At 32.0% G+C, this 26301-nt stretch overlaps 12 protein-coding genes across 12 annotated transcripts; 5 read left to right on the top strand and 7 right to left on the bottom strand.

Moving 5' to 3' along the window:
• Positions 1-468: 468 nt before the first annotated feature.
• TBLA0B08900 (uncharacterized protein) lies at positions 469-2550 on the top strand (the record flags this gene model as incomplete). Its single annotated transcript, XM_004179176.1, has 1 exon — positions 469-2550. The coding sequence occupies one exon, from the start codon at positions 469-471 to the stop codon at positions 2548-2550; it is 2082 nt and encodes a 693-aa protein (XP_004179224.1).
• A 559-nt stretch (positions 2551-3109) lies between these two features.
• On the top strand, positions 3110-4438 carry SUB2 (ATP-dependent RNA helicase SUB2; the record flags this gene model as incomplete). The annotated part of the gene is made up of 1 exon (XM_004179175.1): positions 3110-4438. The coding sequence occupies one exon, from the start codon at positions 3110-3112 to the stop codon at positions 4436-4438; it is 1329 nt and encodes a 442-aa protein (XP_004179223.1).
• A 761-nt stretch (positions 4439-5199) lies between these two features.
• Positions 5200-6612, bottom strand: TBLA0B08870 (uncharacterized protein; the record flags this gene model as incomplete). The annotated part of the gene is made up of 1 exon (XM_004179174.1): positions 5200-6612. One exon carries the CDS (start codon positions 6610-6612, stop codon positions 5200-5202), a length of 1413 nt encoding a protein of 470 aa, XP_004179222.1.
• Positions 6613-7627: 1015 nt separating this feature from the next.
• Positions 7628-8394, bottom strand: TBLA0B08860 (40S ribosomal protein uS9; the record flags this gene model as incomplete). The annotated part of the gene is made up of 2 exons (XM_004179173.1): positions 7628-8035; positions 8371-8394. The coding sequence occupies 2 exons, from the start codon at positions 8392-8394 to the stop codon at positions 7628-7630; spliced, it is 432 nt and encodes a 143-aa protein (XP_004179221.1).
• Positions 8395-9334: 940 nt separating this feature from the next.
• On the top strand, positions 9335-10176 carry RPL13B (60S ribosomal protein eL13; the record flags this gene model as incomplete). The annotated part of the gene is made up of 2 exons (XM_004179172.1): positions 9335-9338; positions 9581-10176. The coding sequence occupies 2 exons, from the start codon at positions 9335-9337 to the stop codon at positions 10174-10176; spliced, it is 600 nt and encodes a 199-aa protein (XP_004179220.1).
• Positions 10177-10751: 575 nt separating this feature from the next.
• RPP1A (ribosomal protein P1) lies at positions 10752-11069 on the bottom strand (the record flags this gene model as incomplete). Its single annotated transcript, XM_004179171.1, has 1 exon — positions 10752-11069. The coding sequence occupies one exon, from the start codon at positions 11067-11069 to the stop codon at positions 10752-10754; it is 318 nt and encodes a 105-aa protein (XP_004179219.1).
• Positions 11070-12020: 951 nt separating this feature from the next.
• Positions 12021-13604, bottom strand: SIP5 (Sip5p; the record flags this gene model as incomplete). The annotated part of the gene is made up of 1 exon (XM_004179170.1): positions 12021-13604. The coding sequence occupies one exon, from the start codon at positions 13602-13604 to the stop codon at positions 12021-12023; it is 1584 nt and encodes a 527-aa protein (XP_004179218.1).
• Positions 13605-14449: 845 nt separating this feature from the next.
• Positions 14450-16357, bottom strand: THI3 (branched-chain-2-oxoacid decarboxylase THI3; the record flags this gene model as incomplete). The annotated part of the gene is made up of 1 exon (XM_004179169.1): positions 14450-16357. One exon carries the CDS (start codon positions 16355-16357, stop codon positions 14450-14452), a length of 1908 nt encoding a protein of 635 aa, XP_004179217.1.
• A 1699-nt stretch (positions 16358-18056) lies between these two features.
• TBLA0B08810 (GSK family serine/threonine-protein kinase) lies at positions 18057-19031 on the bottom strand (the record flags this gene model as incomplete). Its single annotated transcript, XM_004179168.1, has 1 exon — positions 18057-19031. One exon carries the CDS (start codon positions 19029-19031, stop codon positions 18057-18059), a length of 975 nt encoding a protein of 324 aa, XP_004179216.1.
• Positions 19032-20120: 1089 nt separating this feature from the next.
• Positions 20121-22151, top strand: PSO2 (DNA cross-link repair protein PSO2; the record flags this gene model as incomplete). The annotated part of the gene is made up of 1 exon (XM_004179167.1): positions 20121-22151. One exon carries the CDS (start codon positions 20121-20123, stop codon positions 22149-22151), a length of 2031 nt encoding a protein of 676 aa, XP_004179215.1.
• Positions 22152-22330: 179 nt separating this feature from the next.
• GAT2 (Gat2p) lies at positions 22331-23686 on the bottom strand (the record flags this gene model as incomplete). Its single annotated transcript, XM_004179166.1, has 1 exon — positions 22331-23686. One exon carries the CDS (start codon positions 23684-23686, stop codon positions 22331-22333), a length of 1356 nt encoding a protein of 451 aa, XP_004179214.1.
• A 1240-nt stretch (positions 23687-24926) lies between these two features.
• On the top strand, positions 24927-26273 carry GID8 (glucose-induced degradation complex subunit GID8; the record flags this gene model as incomplete). Its single annotated transcript, XM_004179165.1, has 1 exon — positions 24927-26273. One exon carries the CDS (start codon positions 24927-24929, stop codon positions 26271-26273), a length of 1347 nt encoding a protein of 448 aa, XP_004179213.1.
• Between the last annotated feature and the right edge of the window lie 28 nt (positions 26274-26301).

Raw genomic sequence — 26301 nt, 5'->3', positions numbered from 1 at the left:
TTCCCACTCAAGTAAATATTCTATGCAAAAAACAAAAAAATAAAATAAAGTCCACATATACATAAAAATATATATTCTCATAATAAATATTCACAATTCTTTTATATAGAAACCTTTTTTTTTATCTTATTCTTGCATTTGCTCTTGCATTTGATCTTACCCTTACCTTATACTTGCGTTTCTTTTTCCCAACATTCCTTTCCCATTTAAAACTCCGTAGCTCGTCTCGGTATCCCACACATCCTAATCTTCTTTTTTTTTTGGAATTGATTGTTATTATATTATAACCTTGTGCCTATAAACAAACAACCACTTACGATAATCAAGCATTTAAAATAACCATTTATCAGGGAACATAAAAATAAATAAAATAAATAAAATTAATAAAATAAAATAAAATAAAAAAACAACAACAAAACAACAAAACAACAAAACACCAACATAAAATCCTCCAAACCACACATGATGATGGACTCGAATAATTCCATCACCGATGAAAGTGATCATGATATAATCTTAAACTCTTCCACTAATCAAAATTCTTCAAATCAAAACCTATTATCTCCGGATTCTGCCAATGCATTTTCCATGATTCAAAATTCTTGGATTGAAAATTGGACCGATCCTTTACCAACAAATAAAGAAGATCGAATTAAACAAGCTTTAAAATTGATGGAAAATGAAGAATTAGCATTCAATAATGGTAAAAAAATTAAAAAACATTCCATTAGGCAGATTGCGGTTTTTTTCAAAATCCCCAAATCAACACTTTATGATAGATTGAAAAATAAATTACCTTCACAAATTACCATTCAACAATCAACTTTACCCACATCCACTCCAACTTCCACTACTCTAAAGAAAAATTCAATTTCTTCACATAGATTACAAATGAAGATTTCTCCTGAAAGAGAATTGAAATTGATTGAACAAATTAAATTACTTTGTCAAATAATGGGGAATATTTTGAATCCAACTCAAATTAAAAATTTCATCATCACATCTCTGGATGATAATCAAATTATCTTGGGTAAAAAATGGGTTCATAATTTTATTCGTCGTCATGAAACTTCCATCATTTATGGTTCTTTAAATCATAACAATAATAATATTCAATTAATCAATCTACGTAATTCAAGAAACCATTTCCCCTATTTGTGGAAATGTTTCGTACCTTTATTACAATCTGTTTTAAATAAAAATGTTTCCTTCTATTACATCACAAGATCTTCCATTAATAAAAAAAATTTATCAAGTATATTCACTTGTTTTGAAATTTCTATTGATAAATCATTGCATCATAATAATACTACTTCTTTTAAAATTCTTCCCAAGTTTAAACCAATTGCTATTATATTCCCTGATTTTTTCGAATTAGATAATTCGAATCCTAACTCAAATTCCTTATTACAAATTCAAAATGAAAATACCAATACTACTGTAACTAGCAATAATGGTAATAATAACTTTTTGGATATTAATCTTCCCAATAATGAAAATTCTACCAACTTGTTGAAAAATAAAAGTCTTAAAAAAATAAAATCAGACCCTACAACGACAACCTCTAACATAACTCCTCAAGATGAAAAAATTCAAAAACAATTTAAATTAGATAAATTAAATTCCATCTTCCTAAGATTTTATGAAAAATGTGGTAAAGTGTATAATAAGCAAAACCCAAATCAACCGTTTATAATTTTTGAAGGTTTAAATGATCTTTATAATTGGACTCCAAATTTCATTTTAGAAAATATCTCAATCAACCACTTTTTATCATTACCTTGGAATCAATCAATTTTCCAAGAAACTATAATATATCAATTTAAAGATTATTTATTAGATATCAAAAATAGTATAAAATCAATGAATTCTACTCAATTAAAATCTTTGGAATTCGATTTAGATTCTCAAAATTTGGATTTAAATATTATCAATAAACAATTTGCCAATGTCGTATCTAATATTTCATCAAATACCACAAATAATAATACAACAAATTTAATTATTGATGATGATAGTTCAAATGATACTTTAAATTTAGCCAATAGGTTAACAAAATCAATAAATAATAATCACAGTAACAACAACAACAATAATAATAATACTGCTAATACCACTAATAATATTCAAGCAACTCCACAAGATTTACTTCCTGATGTAGAATTAAACATGTTCACAACTCCTTCACCGTTTACTTCTTCTACAAATAATAATACTAATAATTCTAATTCCAATACTAATACTAATAATAATAATAATAATAGGCAAGACACAAATAATTCTACAATGTTAACTACAGGGTTATCAATGATAACTGATGTTCAACCTTCATCTTTGACAAGAAAAAATAATCATAATAATCCAACCAACTCCATGGAAATTCAAGCACCCTTAAATATTTTCGAAGATAATTCTGTAGTTCAATTACAAGATATAGTTCGGACCATTGAAGCAAATGAAGACAATATTTTCGCTGATGTATTAAATGGAGACGCTAAACTTCAATTAGAAGATATCTTTAGAAGGCTTAAAGAAATTATACCACATTAATGTTTATTTTGTTTTTCTTAAACAAAAGATCGTAATAACATTCATATTATACATACACATAGATTTAATTAATATTCAAATATCATACTTTCCTAATTAGGATACCATTTAACTTAGATAGATATGTCTCTTATATAGTAAACTTTCTATTCAAGGCAATTTTTTACGGAATTATTGTTTACACTTTTTACTGACATCTTAATTTTAATTTGCATTTTCTAGAAATATTACCCGCACATTCACCGAAAAAAAATAAAAAAAATCAACGACGTGTCGGGAAAAATAACATTGGCGACCAAACTAAAATGAAAATTAACAAATTAATATCTAATAAACTATTGAATTTCAAGTAAACTTAACGTCAATTAGTTTACCCTTGAATAAGCATTGAGCTATCCAATTGATAAACGACATTCTAATCTTTTGTATATTCTGAACTCCGACAGTTGGTTTTCTTTCTTTCCTTTTTTTTTTTAATTTTAATTCAAAAGATAAATTTGCTTCAGATTTTCAATTGTTTCAAATAAAAACAACTCAACTCTAATTATTACGATTAACTATGTCTAACGAAGGTGAAGAAGATTTATTGGAATACTCTGATAACGAACAAGAAATTCAAATTGATGCCAATGCCAATGCCACTTCCTCTGAAGCTGTTACTACTTCAGCTGATGGTGAAGCTAAGGACGCTGACGCTGAAAAGAAGGGTTCATACGTTGGTATCCATTCTACTGGTTTCAAAGATTTCTTATTAAAACCTGAATTATCTAGAGCAATTATTGATTGTGGTTTCGAACATCCTTCTGAAGTCCAACAATCCACTATTCCTCAATCTATTCACGGTACCGATGTCTTATGTCAAGCCAAATCTGGTTTAGGTAAGACTGCGGTCTTCGTTTTATCAAGTTTACAACAATTAGACCCAGTTCCAGGTGAAGCTTCTGTTGTTGTCATTTGTAACGCCAGAGAATTAGCTTATCAAATCCGTAATGAATACTTGAGATTCTCCAAATATATGCCTGACGTCAAGACTGCTGTCTTCTATGGTGGTACTCCAATTAACAAGGACGCCGAATTATTGAAAAACAAAGATACAGCTCCACATATCGTTGTTGCCACTCCAGGTCGTTTAAAGGCTTTGGTCAAGGACAAGCTAATTGATTTATCCCACGTTAAGAACTTCATCATTGATGAATGTGATAAAGTTTTGGAAGAATTAGATATGAGAAGAGATGTTCAAGATATTTTCAGAGCTACTCCAAGAGACAAACAAGTCATGATGTTCTCAGCTACTTTATCTCAAGAAATTAGACCAATCTGTAGACGTTTCTTACAAAATCCTTTAGAAATTTTCGTTGATGATGAAGCTAAATTAACTTTACATGGTCTACAACAATTTTTCATTAAATTATCTGAATCTGATAAGAACCGTAAATTAGCTCAATTATTAGATGATCTAGAATTCAACCAAGTTATCATCTTTGTAAAATCTACCAAGAGAGCTAATGAACTAACCAAATTACTAAATGCTTCAAATTTCCCAGCTATCACTGTTCATGGTAGCATGAAACAAGAAGAACGTATTGCCCGTTATAAAGCCTTCAAAGATTTTGAAAAACGTATTTGTGTTTCTACTGATGTTTTTGGTAGAGGTATTGATATTGAACGTATCAACTTGGCTATCAATTATGATTTAACAAACGAAGCTGATCAATATTTACATAGAGTCGGTAGAGCTGGTAGATTCGGTACAAAGGGGTTGGCTATCTCTTTTGTTTCTTCTACTGAAGATGAAGAAGTTTTAGCCAAAATCCAAGAACGTTTCGATGTTAAAATTGCCGAATTCCCAGCCGAAGGTATCGAATCCTCTAGCTATTTGAACAATTAATGTTATTAAATATATCATACCCAACTGTTGTTAGAAATATTATTTACTTGAATATTCAAATCAAAACAAAGAACAAATCAAAACAAAACAAACAAACAAACTTCTAATAACTAAAGGGTACTGGATTTCATTTTTATTTCATATTACAAAAAAATCCTTAGGATCAATTATTTTCCAAATAAGATAACAGATAATAGGGCTACATTACCATATAGTAGTAATAAAAATTTGAAAATACAAAAAAAAAAATAAAATTACAAAACAAAAAATATAAAATGATATGTACCTAAAAATATGCGAGTTATAGTTACAAATTTCCGTATTTAGTATTTTTTTTTTCACCTTTTCTTTATTTATCTCATCCCCTTAATTGTTATCTTATTTTGTACGATTAGTTTTAATTTATTTAAAATCTTTTACTTATAATCATTCAACTATCTCACTACCCTTAATCTAGTCAATTTTTTTCAATAATCTTTTCTTTATTGAAGGAGTTTAAGGGAATTAATGCATAGTGTATTTTTCAATTCTTGTAAAAGGGTAAAATAATACATATACTAAACTATCATTTTATTGATTTAACTATTTAAGGATACAATTTTTTTAATTAAACTTATTATTTAAGAAGAATATAGGAAGCAATGCTATGGTGAACGCGGTAAAAAAAAAATTACATTATTAATAAGCATATATGTATATATATAAATCAATTGAAATCTACATATTTATCTCTTCTGTTTTTATTTGTTAAAAAAAACATTCTATAAAGTTCTACCATTATTTAAAACTGCCTTATTCTTAAAGCTTTTCATAGTAGGGAAGTGTAAAGAGGGTAATTCGTTTTTATCTGAATTTGTAGAGGTTGATTCATTATCTTTTTCTGTTTTCAGATTGTCAATTTTAATGTTATCATTATCATTAATTTTTGGCAAGATTTCAGCAGTATTAATTTGAACTAAACTATTATCAGGACTACGTATTACTTCGATTTCTGTGGCATTAAAATCTTTCGTTTTATTAACAGATTGAGGCGTGAATTGATTTTCTGTTTCATCAGCTATTATTGTAGTATTTGCAGTATTGGATGGGTTCAGTAAAGTAGTAGAGTTTGAAGTTGAATTATTGTTTGAATTAGTTAGAGAAGTATTTGTAGTTGTTCCAAGCACCTGCGAGGCCAAAAATCCTAAAGTCTTTAGCATATTTGAAGGTGATGTCTTTTCGACAGGAGAAATATTTAGCTGTAATGGAGGCATAATATTTGAAGGATTCGTTATTGCTTTAATATTTAAACTAGAAATTGAATTTGATTTAGATGATGGTAAAATTTCTGTAGTATTGGATACTTTTGAGTTTAAATTTAGGTTTGAATTAGAATTAGAATTAGAATTAGAATTAGAATTAGAGTTGGAATTTGAATCATCCAAAGTATCAGAAAATGAGCGCAGTTTGATATTTGAAGCATCAGATATTGAATGATCATTTAATATTCTTAATAGTTTATTAATCTCTTTATTTTTTTCAATAATTCTCTTTTTATATTTGCTTACTTTAGCAGTCCTAATACGAATTTCTTCTTTTAATACTTTATTTTCCTTTCTATATTCAGTATTAATATTATCTACTTGTTCAAATTGTCTTAATAAATTGTTATTGTTGTTATAATTATTACTGTTTGAAGAAGTGCTACTATTTCCTGTGCTAGTGCCATTATCTCTATTAGCTGGGAGAGAGTTAATTGATGTTGAATAATTTGAAGGATTTGAAATAGCCACCGGTTTATTATTATGATTATTAGTCTGTAGAATATTATTTTTGAATTTCAAATACCTTATTTGTTTGATCGAATCATTAATTAAATCCGTCATTAGTTGTAGAGTCTTAACCACATCATTATTTAAATTAGGGTCCGACAAATGGTTTTCATCTTTAAATTCTGTTATAGGCGTATTATTTGTATTAGTATCTTCATTATGATGATTGACATTTTTAGTATTATTTTCTTTTTGCAAATGGGTGTCTGGTATAATTGGAGTTGGGGTTAAAATACGTGTAAATAAAGAATTCTGTATTATTGGATCATTCTCTGTAAACTCTAATATTTTTTCCGATTTAATCTTTTCAATTAAACCGTTGCAGTTATTTAAAACGATTTGCAGTTGTTCAGGATGGTTCATTGGAGTAGCTTCCTTTAACTTCGCAGACTCCATGATCGGTATTGATAATAAGTTGATATATGTATAGGTATAAATAGATTCGTGTTCTTTGGTTCAAAAAAAAAATATTAAAATAAATAATAATAATTAAAGGTTCTTAAAATGATAATAGATTAAAACTGTATTTCTTAAATGTAATTCTCGAAAGCGATCTCACCAACAATATAACAAAACTTCAAATAATAGTAGTTATATGGTTTTCTAATACATGTGAATTAACAGTATGATGGTGACATATAATAAGCTACCTAATAGTTTAGTTATATATTTCTTTTAGATTAGATTAGATTAGAACTGAAACTAAAATCTTTATTCCCCAGTATTGTATCTTTCTTTATTAAAGTTTCAAAAATGAAAACAGTGAAAAAGCACAACAATAATAACAGAAGGAATAGAATCCAGTGAACGATGACTATATTGAGTAATTCTTTGTCCTGGAATTAGGCTTCTAATACTTATGATTCTTTACAATAATTATCGTATTTTCAATAATTTTCTTTATTTTCAATTTACAAAATCGGTTATTGTTTATTTAATTCTTAAAACAATTTACGTTCAGTTTCTTTGTTGACATAACTAAAGAGGAAATTCATTCGCGTTAACGTGTCAGACACTTAGCGCGTCACGACACGTGAATTACGTGTCACAAATCGGTTCGCGTTTCGATAGTCACGACACAAAAGAACATACAAATGAGGAATAATATACCGATCACAAGATTTAACGTAAGTTTAAGAAGTTTAAGGAAGGGCCATCTGACTGTAATTTTGATTTTGGTGTTGGAACTTTTTTTAATATTGATTTAAATTTAAATTTTTTAAAGTTGTGTTACCTTTAAAGAGTTTGTGTATGTATGAGAGTATACAAAAATAGCGTATATAATAATATATTAAATTGTTAAAATGAATAAAAACTGTGCAATTTGTTTATTTGAAAATGAGACGAGGCACATTTGCAAATCCCATAAATAAGATCCTTAACGGTAAGACTTTTGGAACTTAGATCTAGCACCTTTACCACCGAATTTCTTTGGTTCTGGTCTTCTAGAATCAGCAATCAACAAGGTTCTGTCGTAAGAGGTGAAAGCTTTCTTCAATTCGTTCTTGGATTGTTCATCAACGTATTTTTGATGGTAAGCAACTAAACCCTTGGCAATAGCTTGTCTAATAGCATAAACTTGAGAGACATGACCACCACCAGTGACTCTAACTCTGACATCGACGTTGGCGAATTTGTCTAAACCGACAATTAATAATGGTTCGTAAACCTTGAATCTCAAGATTTCTGGTTCAACCAAAGTGATTGGAGAACCATTAACCTTAATCAAACCTTTACCGGCCTTAACGTGGGCAACGGCAGTGGCAGACTTCTTCTTACCGAAAGTCTAATTAGAAGTAATAAAATCAATTAAAAAATTAAATTTTTAATATAATTATCTTGTTAGTAAAATATTGTTATCAGATTATTATTTATAACTATCACTATAACACAGAAAATTGATCCTTTGGAATTACTTAAAGAGAGACCTTATATCTTGGCCCTTAAATCATTGTTCTTTCATTATTCGGCATTCTGGACTTCCAAATGTAGGTCATTATGTCTTTTCAATGACGTTTCGATCACTCGAACTCTTCAAAACCATGGTTAGGGCTTATAAGTTCTTCTTTCGTTCAAATGCTCAATTTCTGCAATAGTTTCTCCTCTCAAATTTAAACATACTTGGACACTTGGGACAGCAGACATGTTAGCGATTAGTTCTCTTGTTTATTACGTCGCAATACACCAAACAAAAAGTTCTTATATTTAGTATATACTTTTAAAATACAACTATTTCACCATTATGTCGGGTGACCCTGTCTTACAGAAATTTCACCACTTTCCGCCATCTCGGAGGGCAAAACCCCTCCTAACGAAGATATTGGCCATGACAGTAATTACAACAACGACGACTATTCTGTCTAGAGGTATTCACTCCTCTGTCTAGACCAGAATGGGCTCCTTCTACAATATCCAAGAATATCGTATGATTACAGACAAAAGCTACCACTAGCTGTCCACCATGAATTTTCTCTAGAGGGGATATTCTACTTGTCCAGTGAATTACTTAGTGTCCTAGCCTAGAGATATCTTGAAAAACTGAATTCCTCCTGTAGCATTCTTCTTTTTTTTCTACCGACGCAACTTCGGCTTGTGAAATATCAAAAATCAATTGAAAAAAATGAAAGGCCAAAAAAAAGTTTCATCGGGGTGTGCAGGTTTTGCGGGATGAAAATCAAATATTTAGATGACTGTCCCTCCGGACACCCACAATTATTTTCAGATAGAAATTCGGTTCGGGTTTTTGTCTAGCCAATCGAAGCGATTTCTGCCTAGACTTTGAAAATTCCTTTCACTAGAGAGAGTCTCTGTTGAGAGCGTCTAGACTTTAACTAGTATTCCACTAGGGACTAGACGCTTTGCAAATAATGAGATTCAGGAGGAGAGTAAGAAACAGGAGGACAGAGACCTGGTAAGGCATGACGAGTGTAACAGAGTCGTAATGGGTGATGGCCGTATTGAATTTTACACTTAGAGATTATTATCGAAAAATCAGCCATTTTTGAAGTTAATATATTAAAATAGCGTGTGTATGTTTTTGATATATTGAGTTGAGTTTGAAAAAGCGTAGTAGAAACAAGTAACAATGGGTATGTACTATAAACGATACATTTGAAATTATGATGATTTGGTTAATATAAGAATGATTGATGTTAAGATGAAATTTATAATTGGGAAAAAAGAATGAAAGAAAAAAAATAGATACATATAAACTTAATACAATCAAGTCATATAACCATCCGAATAGCAGAATTATGATGATTAAGGAACTTTAATTTACTAACAATTTATCGTTATCATCCTTAAAATGATACAACTAATATTTGAACAGCTATCTCCAAGAATTTACCATTATTGAAGAACCACTTCAGAAAGGCCTGGCAAGAACGTGTCAGAGTTCACTTCGACCAAGCCGGTAAGAAGGGCTCTAGACGTGATGCCAGAGCTGCTAAAGCTGCCAAGATTGCTCCAAGACCATTGGACTTATTAAGACCAGTTGTCAGAGCCCCAACTGTTAAATACAACAGAAAGGTCAGAGCCGGTAGAGGTTTCTCCTTAGCTGAAATTAAGGCTGCTGGTTTAACTGCTGCTTACGCCAGAACTATTGGTATTGCTGTTGACCACAGACGTCAAAACACAAACCAAGCCATCTTCGATGCTAATGTCCAAAGATTAAAGGAATACTTATCTAAGATCATTATCTTCCCAAGAAACGGTAAGGCTCCAGAAACTGAACAAGTCTTATCTGCTTCTGCTTCTTTCCCAATTGAACAACCAGTTGAAGACGTTAAGCCAAGAGCTGTCGAAGACAACGGTGTTTCTGCTTACAGAACTTTAAGAGAAGCTAGATCTGAAAAGAAATACAAGGGTATCAGAGAAAAGAGAGCTAGAGAAAAGGCTGAAGCTGAAGCTGAAAAGAAGAAATAGATTTAACTAATTATTTTAATTCGACTAGTATATTATTAATTATATCATTATTCCTTTTTTAACTTTACTTTCAATTTTCATAACATTTTAAAAAATATCAAAATTTATTATTAATTAAATATTAGTATTTCATTGTATAGGTCTATAGCTTTTACATTTTCATTTAGTTAGAATATTTATTTTATAACTATCAAATTATTACCAAGATAACAATATTATTACGAAATTTATAATATTAAGCTATAACTGACTTGTAACACTATAATAGATGCGGACACCTTGAGTTTTACTTTTTTTTCAATTCAAGATTGGTTTAATATTTTGTTCTTAGAGAAACAATTTCATGAAAAAAATATTTAAATTAACCGCCCATTTTGAAAATTGATTTAAAACACCAAACATATATATATAAAACTACCAATAAAATTGGAACTTAAAAGCAACCCTTTTAAATATAGAATGAAGAAATAATGTTAAATTAGTAAAGTAAATAAGCTACAAAAAATTCTTTATATAATGATTATTGATGATAATATTATTAAATATCGAGATAAATTCTTTTATAATTAAACATCTTAGTCGAATAAACCGAAACCCATGTCATCATCGGATTCTTCCTTGGCTTCTTCTTCCTTTTCTTCTTCAGCTTCAGCACCAGCGGCACCTTCAGCAGCACCGACAGCACCAGCTGGAGCAGCAGCACCAGCACTGAAGTTAACCAACAAGTCCTTTAAGTCTTGACCTTCCAAAGCCTTGGCAAAGATATCAGCCCAGATACCTTCAACTGGAACGTTAGCAGCAGCAGTTAAAGCCATTAAGTTGTCAGCAGAGATTTCGACTTCAGAGTCGGCTAAAATCAAAGCAGCGTAAGCTAAAGCGGATTCAGTAGACATTTCTATTTAATTAATTGCTTGTTGGGGTGGTGAGATAATCAATTTAAGCTAAATTTAAAAGCAGACTATAACCTTGGTTATATGTTAAAAAAAATTTATAAATAAATGAAATGTATTAAAGAGAGGTCACATACACGATTTTACTAATTAAATTGACTTGAAATACTTTGTTAGATGAAAGATAATTTTGCAGACGACTCTTCTCTCCTTCCACGCGAAGTTTTTTTTGAAAAATTTTCTTAATAAAAAAAAAAAAATAAAAGTTGCGTGGTCATCTAATACGATTTCGTATTAAATGAGTTACATTCTTGAAAATTCACAGAATAAATAAAAAAAAGATACCTTTTTGAGGATACATCCTAATTGATCCACATTAGAGAATTATTTCCTTTTCTGTTAACTATCATATAATAAATCTAATAATTGATATTGTAAGGGAACATCTTAATTAAACCTTAATTATAAAAAACCTACAAATTGCTTTAGATGTCATCTAAATATTTTTAGATATTATGCAAGAAAAAATTATATAAAATATCGGTGAGGACAAGTTATTGTAGATTAATTGATAGAGTATTAAAATGATCATTAATCATGTGGATTAAAATCTGTAGTTTTACATTTTAGTAAGACAAAAACTCTTTTAGATTTGTCTCACTATCTCACAAACTTCTAGTTTGAAACGGAGTATATATATAACATTGCAATTTGTAGTGACATGTCATAGGTATCCAAATTTCTCTAGCATAATTTTAGAATTTATTATTATGTCGTTATCTAGGAAGGGAAAAAGCATAGTGATTATACAATTTATCAAAAACAATACAAGTAGATACTTCGAAATAAAATAAATCCTTCTTATTATATTAAAAAAAAAAACTTTTTATCATAATTTCATTATTAGAAGAACATTAGTACATATGCATGACAAAAAAAAAATCTGTTTACTCATCATAAAACAGTTCGCATTTTAGGAATCCTTTGAGGAGACTTATTATTGGCAGATGATGAAGATGTAGTTGTAGTGGTAATACCTAAATCTCTCTTGGAATCTCTTTTTTTCACTCTATCTTTTTTTGAAACTTTCTGTTCTTCTTCCAAACTTAATCTAATGGCTCTTTCTACCATATCATTTTCATAATCACTACTACAGTTTGGAGAAGTTGGACTTAAAGTTGGAGTTGGACTTGATTCGTAACCTGTTTGAGAATCTCTTCTTAAGAAATGATCTGAATCAATCAATTGATTACTTAAATGAATTGCATTTGCATTATCAGAACGCTTTTCTAATCTTTTTCTTTCCTTTTGTAATTTATGTTCCCAATCTGGACGAATATCATCAGATGTGATGATTGATGGGCCATCATTAATAATACTAGCAGAACCTGAATTATTCATATTTAGACTTTTCTTTTTCTTTAGTATTTCTGAATATTCATGATTTTCCATTTTTACAATATCAAATAATGCAGGCTGAATACCACCAATACCTGTTCTAATTTCTTGTGGCGGTGTATAAGTAATTGTAAAATTTGGACTTGCACAATATGGACAGCTTGCAGGCTCTGAAATTAATAAATGTGGATCCTTTTCAGCTTCATTTTCAACTGCCTCATTTGGATCAGCTTCATCGTGAGGGAAATGTGGACGAGCTCTTTTTATTTGAACAAAACATTCAGTACAAATAGGCTGATTACAACATTTAGAATGATTCATTGGTTGTGGGAAATATAAGAAACAAATTGGACATTCAGTACCATTTTTATACATGACTTTTTTTAAATCATCACTTGGCAAAAATAAATTTTTACCTGGAGACTCCTTAGACTTCCCCTGATCTTCAATTTTCTTTTCCAAATATTTTTCATTTTCTCTATCCTGCCATATAATCCTCTTTCTATAAAGTCTGGCTTTGAATATCTTGTAACGTAATCTACGCCTTTCCTTCTTGCTCAAACTTGAATCTATCAACTCTTCGAAATCGGATTTTTTAAGATTACCAATTGGAATATCTTCATATTCTTCCAAATGTTCATCAAAGGATGCATGCAGCGGTAACCCATCAACAATTTTAACAATTTCCATATCTGTCCATGTAGGATCAAAATCTTCTAAAGGAGTATAAAATGGAGCCAGTCTTCTTTTAATAATCAACTCTTTTACAACACGATCATCATAATCTAATTTTTCAAAACTATAACAACCAAATGGAGCTAAATACCCGCCATCTACACTTTCGTCGTATTTGATCACCAGTTGCATACCATGATTTTCCTTGGAACGCTCTCTTTCTCTAGTAGATCTCTTCTTTCGTCTTGAAGAATGAGTGACAGAAGTTGATTGGGCTCTTGCTCTTGATTGATGTGAACCCAATAGGGTAGCCGCAATGGAGGACGATCTATTTCTTTTGAAATCATTTCCAGATCTGCTGGTTACAACACTTACTGAGGAACTTTTCTTTCTTCCATGAGGTGTATTAGATTGTTCCTCTCCAATCATAGAATTTTGTTCGAATTTTGTTGGAACGTTACCCATTTTTATAATTTAAAATTTCTTTTTTCTTTTTTTCAAAATTTTTTCCTCTAAAATATATATAAGTATGCTAATATGTTTTATTAATTTTTTATGAGTTGGAATAATCTGCAAATAACCAATAAAATTGAAATTAAATGTTATGGTATGAATATGAATCTTAATATGGAATATATCTACAGCTATTATCGAGATAAAATATTCGTATATTATTTTTTATTTTTTGAATTAAACACTTGAATAATATTAATAATTTTTTATTTTATTTTTTCTAAAGGTTCTAACAAGTATAGAATAAAATTAGTTTATAACTTTTATAAGATAAAATCGTATTTCAAATATATTAGAGTTTTCCCACTTAGCAAATATCCCTTCTTAGCGAACTTGCTGGCATAGATAATGTACGAGAGAATTTCCCTACTCCACATCCCTATTTTAGTTGTGCATATTCCCTTTTGCCGTAGTCATAATATAATAGACAATTCCGGGCATAAGATTTGATGTTACCCGGCTATGTCATAAATTAATTGAAAAGTTAAAATAATTAAACTATAAATAGATAAGAATGATTAGTTTAGTAGATGTACACAGCATGTTAATATAAACTGTATATAGAGCATTCTCATTAATTAGCTAAAAAAATTAAAAAAAAAAAATTAAACAAAAAAAACAAAAAACTAAAAGTAAAAAAATCTTGTACAATATTGGCAAATATGATACAACATTAAATATGCAGAAAAAAAAAGAGTAATGCACCCTATTTTGAAATGTCTTTAAAAATACAAGTATAGTTCCTTCTGTGCAAATGTGAAAAACAGAAATAATGAAATAAAGTAATAATATAATTTTCATGGTGTGGGAGAAGGAGTCTCTTGTTCATCTGATGAAGGAGTACTATTTACTGTTTGTGTACTGATTGTACTTCCTGGAGTGGTACTATCCCAATCCATTGGTTGATTATGATCTACTTTCTTTTTTTCTTCCTCTTGTTCTAAACGCCACTTATCCATTAAAGCTTGTGGTACATCCATTGGTGGTAAAACGATTTCAATCATTCTTAATACACTATCTATTGCGAAATTTGGATTATTAACCATTTTTTCAAAATCCCCCACAGTGATAATTTTTTTCGATTCATATATTTTTGCACCAAATACTTCTAATAAACCTAAATAATCCCATTGTGGAATATCATAATAACCTGCATCTGATCTATGATGCAAGAAACGATCACCTGAATAACCATGATTATTCATAATAAAGATATAAGGAGTCAACCCCCATCTGATTATGGTTGATAATTCTTGTACAGTTAATTGGAATGCACCATCACCAATAAATAAAATTACACGGTGCTTTGGAGGATCTTTAAATAAAGGAAACACATTTTGAGTGATATTATTAATAACTTGTTGTTCTTTTCTAATTTCACTTAATGCAAAGGATGCACCTAAACATGCCCCCAGAGAATAACCAGTAGACCCCCAAAGTGATTGTGATATACCTCTTGCATTATGAGGGAATTTAGTTTGATTTATTCCAAAGGCAGTAGTCCCCGTCTCAGTGATTATGATATCACCATCTTGGAACCAATGAGACAATTGATTCCAAACCCATTCTTGTCGAAGTAAAAGAGTCGGATTCAATTTAATATTTGGGATATATATATTACCATTATTATTTTCTTGTAATTGAAAATTTTTAATCTTGGAAACGTCCAAAGCCAATAATAATTTTTTAATCAATTGTTTAATATTTAAATCCGCAAAAGTTGTATTACGATATTTAATATAATCTGAAAAAATGAATATGCAATGTTTACTCTTATAAGAGAAATGGAAACTTGAAGTTGTGAACTCTGGTAAAGTACAACCAATGACTAATAATAAGTCTACCGAATCCAAGACTTCTCTAACTTGTGGTGATGATATAGAACCACAGAACACACCTGCAAATTCCGGTAAACTTTCGTCCACAGATCCCTTTGCCATTGGCGTTACTAACACAGGGAATTTCGTTCTTCGAAATAATTCTTCAGTTTCCTTTTCAATGTTATGTCGTGTGACACATGCATCCACCACAATAACTGGTTTTTTACATCGATAAATATTTTTCAAAATTAATTCAATAACATCATCTTGTGAAATTTCATTATTTGACTCTAAAGTGAAATCCAAATCTTTATTCAATAAATTAGATTTTATTGGATAACTAATGAAATTCATGGGTATTCCCAAATAAACTGGCCTTTGTAAAGTCCAAGCTTTCACAATGGAAAGATCAATCTCTTTGGTTAAATAATCTGTATCGTTTAAAACTGTGGAATAACAAGCCAATTCGCTGGCAATTCGATGAAAAACTGTATAATCACCATTACCCAGTGTGTGATGTAAAAGTAATTGACTTGTCTGTATGGAACTTGGAGGCATCCCAATAATATGTAAAACTCCAACATGTTCTGCATATGAACCTGCAATCCCATTTATCGACGACAACTCTCCTACACCAAACGTCGTCAATAAACAACCAATTCCTTTGATTCTTGCATATCCATCTGCAGCATATGCAGCATTCAATTCATTAGCATTACCAGCCCATTTCAAATCAGGTATTGTAAGCAATTTGTCGATTAATGGCATATTGAATTCCCCAGGTAGACCAAACACCGTATGGATCTTAAACTGGTTCAATCTGTGGAATAAATAATCTGCTAGAGTAATATCATTTGGTAATGAGTACATGCGGGTATAATCCATAGTCTACTTCTTAAAACAAAAAAAAAAGAAAATTGTCTTGTATTGGTATCGTGCGTTGCTTTGCGTTGCGCTATATTTTTTATATGTACGTTTGCTAATAAGATATAGTTGATATCCTGTGAACCTTGCTAAACACACATACACACACACTCACACTTCAATAATAATCGTAAGCTATTACACTATTTAGTATGAATTACAATTAACCAAAGTTCAAACTAGATGCTCATCGCACTTCAAACGACGATCTTATTTTTTTGCAATTTTTTCTTCTTTTCTTTCCTTACCTTCTTCTTACCTTCTTTCCAAAAGTCGCTTGCTAATTCACTTCGTTAATAGTTTCCAAGTTGAACAAATCTCTTTACCTTTGTGTGTAATTACCACAGGATCCGAAAGACATCGGTAAATGGTAATATAGCAATTAAACATCATCTCTGTTTATGGCTAATAATGTCTCCTACATCTTGATTGCCGTAGCCCCACTCCATTAGACATTATTCATCAAGGCCCATCACGATTTGATGCATTTTCGCTGTCTTCAAGTGAAAATATCAACTCTATGTTTACCCTGTCCAGCATTACCCCCTCTCTGCAAGTATTTCTCAGAGCCACCAGATCTCATGGCATCTCAAATTTGCAAAGACTAGGCCGTAGCGGAATTACAGATCGAGTTGTGCGGAAGTCACTGAGCACGGCAGACAACGTCAGAGAAGTAGTCACAGAAAGATACGTGTGGGTCACGAGTTGAATGGTTACCAGATACGGAAAGATCTACGAGACGGAGTGGCTGACGTATTGGGTAATTGGAATGCGAGTTGTTCCGGGACAATGGTTATTGCTGATTGGTTAGTCGTGAGATTTTCCGAGGGTTGACAGTGGGCTAGAAGTGGGTCTAAGTAGGGTATTTTAGGGCTAGTTCTAGGGGGGGGGAGAGTTTTTCCGAGAATTAGTTGTTTGACCCATACAAGGGAAAAATATATGGGTGTGGCTTTATTATATCATATTATATCATATATATTGGATTATATTATAGTATATATATATATATTAGATTATGCTATGCTAATGATAGATAAATTGATAGGCAGAAAATTATAAAAGATTCGTGAGTGTAGAATTATATAGGACAAAGACATTTGTACAGATGATGCCAACAAGACAAAAATATGATGCTTATTACTCAGGTCTTGGCGTATTGTAGTCAACAAGCGTGTGGCTTGTTTCTGTAAAGTTGTGAAATGTACTTCATTACAATTGCTTGGGTAACAGTAAATAAAAAAAATAGAAATAGAAATAAGAAGAGATCAGAAATATGGATTGGAAGAAAAAAAAACAATGGAGGGGGCAAAAATTGTATCGTGTCGTGACAAAGGTGTAGGGGGTAAAAAAAAAACAGGATAAATATGATAGTAAGGAAGATAGAGAGAGAAGGGGATAAGAAACTTGGAAGTCAAGCAAGGTAAAAGGTACCAGGAACACCAATGGGTACTCGGATGATCAAAAATAAAAAAAAGTGTCGCTTTTTACAGTTGTCGTTCCCTGCAGTAACAGCATTGTCTTGTTCAATTCATTTTTTTTTGTCGTTCATACATGTTTAACTCGAAAGAAAAAAAATTGAATTTTCATTAGTGTATATATGTATTTTTAATTATTTCAATAAACAATTGTTTTTTTCTTTAAAAACAAATAATCAATATCGTCATATTAAAACAGGGTTCAATTTTTGTTTTACTGCATTCAATTGATTCTCCGTGAGGAACCCTAAATCGTTCTTCTTATCGAATATCATTAGTTTTAAATCTTTAGTCTTTTGTTCTATAATCTCTCGATTTTGAATAAATGCATCAGTATTAATTGTCGTGATGGCAGTAGTGTTTGCCAAGGGGTCTGAATTAGGATTAGTGTTAATTGATGAAGATGGAGCAATGGTATCTTTATCAGGTAAAGAGATATCTTTGAAATAATCACTACATAGACATTGCAATGCGTTAAGTCGTTCTTGTGGATCATACTTAAATAGATTGGTTAGAAATTCCACTGTATAATCATCTTCCTTTTTAAATACTTGTGTTAATGGAATTGGTTTAATAGCAGGGAATTTATGATCCATATAATTAGGATTCATAGCACAAATCTCTTGCTTAGTTGGAGTTCCTAAAATTTTAATAATTTCGACCAATTGGTCAATACCACTTTCACCGGGAAACATTGGTTGTCCCAATAACAATTCCGCCATAACACATGCAGTAGACCAAATATCAATCTGGTTTGTATAATTGGTAGCACCAAAGATTAATTCTGGTGCTCTATAATAACGAGAACAAATATATGAAACATTGGGTTCTGTAGGTTTCAATTGTTTTGCACTACCAAAATCACATAACTTTAATGACCAAGTTTCAGGATCCACCAATAAGTTCTGTGGTTTAATATCTCTATGACAAACTGAAACTATATTATGTAAATAATTTAATGCCTTAAATAATTGAAACATATAAATCTTGATTTCTAATCGAGACATGGAAGATTTTTGATGGACAAAATGTCTTAATCTCTGATATAAGGATTGTGGCATATAATCAATGATTAAATTTAAATAAACCTCATCTTGTGGGTCCTTTTCATAGAAATAATATTTCAAATTTAATAGATTGATATGATTCAATAATTTCATAATTTCTAGCTCTCTATTTTTAAATCTTCTATCCTGCAAGACTTTTTTAATAGCCACAATTTCATTTGTCTCTTGAATAGTTGTGGTGAAAACAACACCAAATGAACCATGCCCAATGATTTCTGTGTTTGGATATGATATTTCTACAGCATTCGATGGGTCATCATCTTTCGAAGGATGGCCCAAATAAAACTTTTTTCTGCACTATATTAGCTTGATTAGTAATACTACTGATATCCATTGCGATGATTTATATGAATTGAGTATCAAGGGTTGAGGTTTATGTTGTTCTTTTTTTTTTTTTTTATATTTTTTTTTTAAATGTATTAAATTTATTTATTACGTCCTGTGGCGTAATTATGCGATATCTTCCAAATGTGGGGTTTCCAGAAAATATTGAAAGAAAAGGGTATAATAAAAGAATTAATAAAGAAATGGATAGAAAGTATCACGATCTCTTATTGTAAAATATGAACTTTTGTTGTGATATGTTTGAAATTTTTTTCGTTCTCGTAACAAATGTTTTCTTTTTCCTTCTGTTTTTTTTATTATTAAAAATGAACGTGGAGTAGAGGGAAAAACAACTTGAGGGGGGATTTGCTTATCTTGATGTGAAGCGCTTGGGTAAATTACAAATATATATTCAATGTCAAGCCTCTAATGATTGAATTCTTTCAAGTGTAAATGTATTTAACAGTTATTCTATATAATACAAATCAATATCCGTGTGGCCCCTAAGCATAAGGCGTTCTCATGCCAATCTTGGTTTGGTTTCTGTAGTTTGTTCCCTAAAGATGAATTGGTTCGATCCGAGTCTGAGAAACGACCCCTCTCCGCAAAATAAAGAATCAAACAAAAATAAAATAAAAGTGAAAAAAACAGAAAATTAAACCAAAAAAGCCACGGAATATTAACAGTGTGGTGCAAGGATTCTAGTCACGTGATGAGAAATTTTATGTCTTTAGTAATGATGAAATATTTTAAATGTAAATAATAATAGGAAAATTAGATGAGATTGAAATTAATTTTTTTTTTTTTAGATGACTAAATTTTAAAAAGTACAAAAGTTGATAATTTTTTTTGAATGGGATGGGTCAAAGTAAAAATAAAACTATTCTACATGCGGATATAAATGATTTGAGAAATAAGAGATCAAGGAAAAATGGTGGTAGGAAATATAAGAAACAACGTACTTTGTTAGAATTCGATATACCTACAGCTCCATCGTTACGTATCAAGAGTGCCAAGAAATGTGAGCTTGTATTGAGTAGGAGTCAAAGTGATACTATAGAGTTGGATACTACTAGTAGTTTAGATCCAATCATTATTGACGATAATTTCCAAGAAACTGTAGATCAAGTTGAAAGGGTAAATAATGAACAACGAGAAGATGTAGAGATAATAGTGGAGGAAGAGGTTGTGCATGAGGAGATTGTGCATAAAGAGATTGTGGATGAACAGGAATTGATAGAATTGTGTAACGAAACAGTAGAGTTATCTAATGAAACAATAGAATTAGAAGCTAGTACTTTAAGCCACCCAGCGATCACATGCCCTATTTGCAATAAAGATATATCAGAGTTACAAATTTTTGAAAGAGAAACTCATGCAGAATTATGTCTTGAAGAAATCACCCAGATCAAATTGAAACCCAAATCACAGCCCAAGTTGCAGTCCAAGTTGCAGCCCAAGTTGCAGCCCAAGTTGCAGCCCAAGTTGCAGCCCAAATCACAAACTAATATATCAAACAAATCTATAAAACCTATACCCAAAACACGCATTGCAAAACCACGTCAACCTTTACCAGCAATCAAAATATTAACGTTTACCAAAGAAATGTCTAATTATCAAATTGTTGTTGACGGATTTAATTATTCAATCAATTCTAATATCAAGCAATATTTTCTTTCACATTTTCATTCAGATCATTATATAGGAATGAAAAAATCATGGCGGAATGGAGTTGTATATTGTTCACAAATTACAGCCAATTTACTTCGAAATAAATTTAATATACCTATAACAAATTATGATTATGATGAAATGGAACGTAGTGAAGAAGAAGCTAAGGAGGATGTTATGGAAATTGTAGAATTACCGATGAATAGACCATATTGGATCAATAAGAACATATCTGTAATATTAATAGATGCAAACCATTGCCCCGGAGCTGTTATATTCTTGTTTCAACAGTATAGTGATGATCTTACAAGAATCGAATACCAAATCTTACATACTGGAGATTTCCGATATTCAAATGAGATGGAATTGAATATTTTAAAATATTTACCAGATTATAATAAAAAGATTGATGAGATATATTTGGATACCACTTACATATCACCGATGTACAATTTCCCCTTACAACAAAACGTATTACAAGTGACAAGCCAATTCATTTCTCTATATAGGGACCAAAACAAAAGGGAAATGTTTAATGATAAACAAATGAAATTATCGATGGTAGTGAATGATTTTCAATTTAACAAGATTTTTTTAATTGGATCATATAGTATCGGTAAAGAACGATTATCTATTGCCATTGCACAACGATTACAAACCAAGATATATACATCAGATAAAAGGAAATTCGAAGTAATGCAAATGACAGAGATTTTCCCCGCTGGGTTATTGAGTGAGGATCTTGAAGAATGCCAAGTTCATATTGTATCGATGAATACCCTACGAGATTCCACTAGTGTTGATCAATATGTAAAAGAGATTAATCTTCGATCGGATAAAAAATTGATAGCTAATGAAGTTGTGGGGATCATCCCGACTGGATGGACTTTCCATAATCGATGGGCTCCAGAAAGAACATTTAACAATATCAATGAACGTATTGAATATTGTCGAGATGTACTAACACAAGATGAGATGGATGGATTTAGTATTGATTCATTGTATAAACAATACAAAAGTATGAAAAAATATCAAATCTTTAAAGTTCCGTATAGTGAGCATAGTAGTTTTAAAGATTTGATGAAGGCTTGTGTGGGACTTGACTGGGGGGTTATTAAACCTACCGTTAATTTGGATAAAATTGAAGAAATGAATCGATGGTTTGAAACGGCAAGAACAATAGGATTCGGGGAAGAAAGCGAGGAAAGAAAATATTGAAGAGAATATTTGAAAAAGAAAATATTTGAATTGTTAAAAAAAAAAAATAAGAGACTATGTATGTGTGTATGTACGTGGTACACCCTCAATTTAGAATACAAATTTTCAAATTTTAAATATATATATATATATATTTTTTTTTTAGAAAAAAAAGAATGAATAATACAATTGCGCACCTTTTATTTGGCCGACCAATCTGGATTCAACGTTTCATCTTCATTTAGCATCTTTACAAACGAATTTGGTACATCTACTATTGTAGGTACTCTTCTATCTGTAGAGCTAATAAAATTTCTATATCGTAACAATAGATTAGCATTTTCATAACCGAATTTTTTAATTAGTTTTCTATAATACAATCCACATGCATTACATAAAGTTCTATTGCCTTGAGGACCTCTTCTCCATTCAGGTGTGGAAGTCTTGGAACAATAGAAACATTTGACATTGGGTTTAGCAGGGACTGCATAACGTTTCAACAGAGTATTTCTCTTCTTTTTAGGTAATTTTGTATTATAAGTTGTGGTCATGGAATTTGTCATTGGTTGAGAATTAGGTGGGGTCATCATAGTCGGATGGAATGCGTCCTTCATTTCCAAATCTTCATCACTTTCAATGGGCTTGATAGTGATCGTGTCGATTGCTGGTAACAAAGTTCTTTGTACTCTTGGATTATTATGATTGGAAAAACTTTTGGAAAATGAACCGGTTGTGTGTCTTTTCATGACTCTTTTCTTTGTAGTAGAGGCTTCCAAAGGTTTCACGTCAATAGAAGGTGGAGAACTTAACGAATGCTGGTTGAAAATGTGATTTACTTTATCCAAACAATTTTCCAAGATCTTCCTCTTCTTATCTACAGTGCCTGTTGCCAAAGAGTGCGATCTTTTCTTTTGGATCGTGTTTACCCATTTGATATTGTCGGTTTGGGATTTATCGATAAAATTGTTTTGGAATCTAAGATGGCTCAATTGGTTGGCCTGTTGAGGAGTCCAATTTGATTTCCATTTATGAGGGGTCAAATAATTAAAAGTGTCCAAGGGGTTATTGTAATGAACGTTGGCTATAGTTTGTGTAGTCATTGGAGGTGTCAATTGTTGTGGTGGAGTGACACTAGTGTCAAAAGAAGGCTTCCTCACCCTATCGTTATTGGCGGCAGTGGTTGACAAGACGTAATTGGAATCCATTGCCGAGCTGTTACTGAGTCTTGGCAAATAATTTTGATACGAAGTTGGTGTAGTGTTGGTACTAGAACCAGAAGCAGCAGCAGCAGCAGCAGCAGCAGCAACAGCAGATGAAGTGGTCAATAACAATTGGTTTGGATTGACCAAGTTTGTGTTTGGAGTGATTGTTCTTGGAGAATAATTCATATGATGAGCCTCTGTGGCGGTCGAAGTCGTGCCAGTATTGTTGATAGAGGGTAAGATCAACGAAGGTCTTGGAAATATGTAAGGTTGAGTAATCGGTGCCGTGGGGACAGGGCCAGATGCCGATGTTGGGGCCGTTGGTGTATTGTTTTGTGAAGTATGGAAATACATTATGAGATGTGCTCTTGTGTTTGTGTAATCGTTCTTGTGTTTGTGTGATCGTTCTTGTGTTTGTGTTAGCTAGCTGTAGCAGTACAACCTTGTTTTTTCTTGTTCTCTATATTAGACACTTATCTTTGTGGCAAACAGAACTCCGAATGCCCTCTCGAAGCATCCTTATATACCCAGTCTCTAGACCATCTCTCCCATATCTCTAAGCCTTCAATATGCTATCTTGGATCTGGCGGATGACCCTTTACTGGCTGCAGTCACGCCGTGCCCCGCCCACAGAGATCCGCGCCTGCAACGGGATCTTTTCCAGATACAGATTGGCGGAAGGGCCTGGACTCCGGCGATGCCTGGGCGACAGCCGACCACGGAAACAGGCAAGCTTGTAGATCGCAGCCCGATCGGGCAAATCTTGCAATTCCGCGGAACCGTGACCACAGCAACGCTGCAGGAATTGTGGCCGCACGGCAGGCGCAGGCACACAGAAACAGGCGCAGCATACCGGCGTAACCGGTGCCTTCGCCGGCCGGCATTCCGTCATCACACAGCCAGATCAGGAACCTTTCACGATAGGAAACAGTTCCTGATATGTCCAGGCCCGTCCCGATCTGGCCAATAGGAATGCGGGGTTGGCTGGGCTTGTTGTTTGACTCTGATGACTGCAGGCACGGCAGGATCAGTGGAAACCAATCAGTGTGACATCATGCAGATACAATAATGTGTAATTCTATGTAAATGGATGTAAATGGATGTATCTATAAATGACATATATACATGTGTATATGAGTGTATCCATATATGGAAATCAATATGCAATAGGATATGCAATAGGATATGCAATAGGAAATACAATAGGAAATGCAATAGGAAAGTCAATAGGAATAGAATTAAAGCTGGCCAATTATCTCCGATACCCGATATTGGAGATAAATGCTATTCCGGTTTTTTTATTTTTTATTTTTTAAATTCTTGTTTTCGTTTCTTTTTATGTGCGGGCGAGACACGTGCAGTCACGTGCGGGGAAAATGGTCGGAAAGTCGTTCAATTGTGTAGTCGCTCCATAATTCAATATCATGCATGTTTCGGAGTAAGACGGGATTGAATCAATAAGAAATTAAAGGAGCTACTTTTTTTACTCACGATAAAAGCAATGAAATTTTACATTGATGAAATTGATATTCATTTAATTTTTCTGCTTTACTTTTCAATTCTCTAAAGCTCAATCAAATTGCAATCGATCAATATGCCCTCGAAACAATCGGTAAAGACTGGGCCCCACACTAAGCCAGATTTCAATAAATTGGATTACACATACTATACAAACAAGTCATTCACTCGGTCGGAATGGAATAATTATATCGCATTGGTCTCTAATTTGAAACTGCATCATACTGATGAATCCTACGTACAGGCAAATAACGATTTCATTCACCACCGTGGTGGTGGTCACTCACTGGATAACCCGCTGGGAAATGAAACTACAGGCGAGGAAAATACAAGCGTTGTCAATACAAATCTCAAATTATTGAAGTTATTGTTAAATTACTTCATTTTCCATTCCATGGAAAACGCTTCTGTCAAATTGGCTAAAGAATTACAGATCATAGAATCCAACTCAGACATCAAACAATTCGACGAGTTCTTCAAAATATCCATCAGGTTCAACATCGTCAAGTTGATCAAACTGGGCAAGATCAACCAGGCGTTATTAGAGATTAATAACCATTTCGGCATCCAATTCCTAGACATCCTCTATTCTTCTTCGTCCCCCACATCCTCCATTGCCACGGATCCCTCGTATGCCAATCAAAATGATGACTTGCATTTCAAGTTATTACTGTTGAATTTAATAGAAATGATCAAGGAACACCACACGCAGGAGAATTCCCCGGATAATACTCAATTCATCATGGATTTGATCCATTATGCTCAAACGAAATTGGCTTCAAAGGCAACGATGAATCAAGCATACATGAAACAATTGGAATTAGTCATCACTCTCTTGTTATTCCCCTCTCCAAGAGACGTCCTGCCAACACCGCTGCAAAACCTGTACTCCATAAAACTTAGATCTCAAATCGCAAACTTGGTCAATAAAAAATTACTTGCCTTTATTTATTCCAATTCTCATAATAATAGAAATAATAAATTCATCAACTATAAAGATTTACTTCTTTTGAATTCCAATGATTTGAAATACAAAAATTTGTCCTACAGCAACATTCTCGAGCAATCCACACATCACAATCACCCTCCGTCTTCTTCGTCAATTGATGATTCCGCCTCGGAATTCCATAAAAATTTATCCACAGATCATCTCAACCCTTTGAAAGATACCCATCCAAATCTATACACTTCAAATCAATCGTTAAATGAGGATATCGATAATAACCTATCCAAACGATCTCATTGGAATAATACTTCGAAATTCATCCAATCCAACTCCAATCCAGAATCACAATCAGAACCAAAATCTTTAAATGCTATAGATAATGACGCCAATTTGATCCAATTGGTCAAAATCTGGGCGTGGTGTGAAAACGAATTGCATCAGAATGATATAGGTATTCCTCGTATCAATTCTACATAATTTAATTTTTTTTTTTATTTTTTACTAT

The sequence above is a fragment of the Henningerozyma blattae genome, chromosome 2 (genome assembly GCF_000315915.1).
Source record: "Henningerozyma blattae CBS 6284 chromosome 2, complete genome".
NCBI lineage: Eukaryota > Fungi > Ascomycota > Saccharomycetes > Saccharomycetales > Saccharomycetaceae > Henningerozyma > Henningerozyma blattae.
Note: the sequence above shows the minus strand (reverse complement) of the source record. Positions and strands in the feature narration are given on the sequence as shown.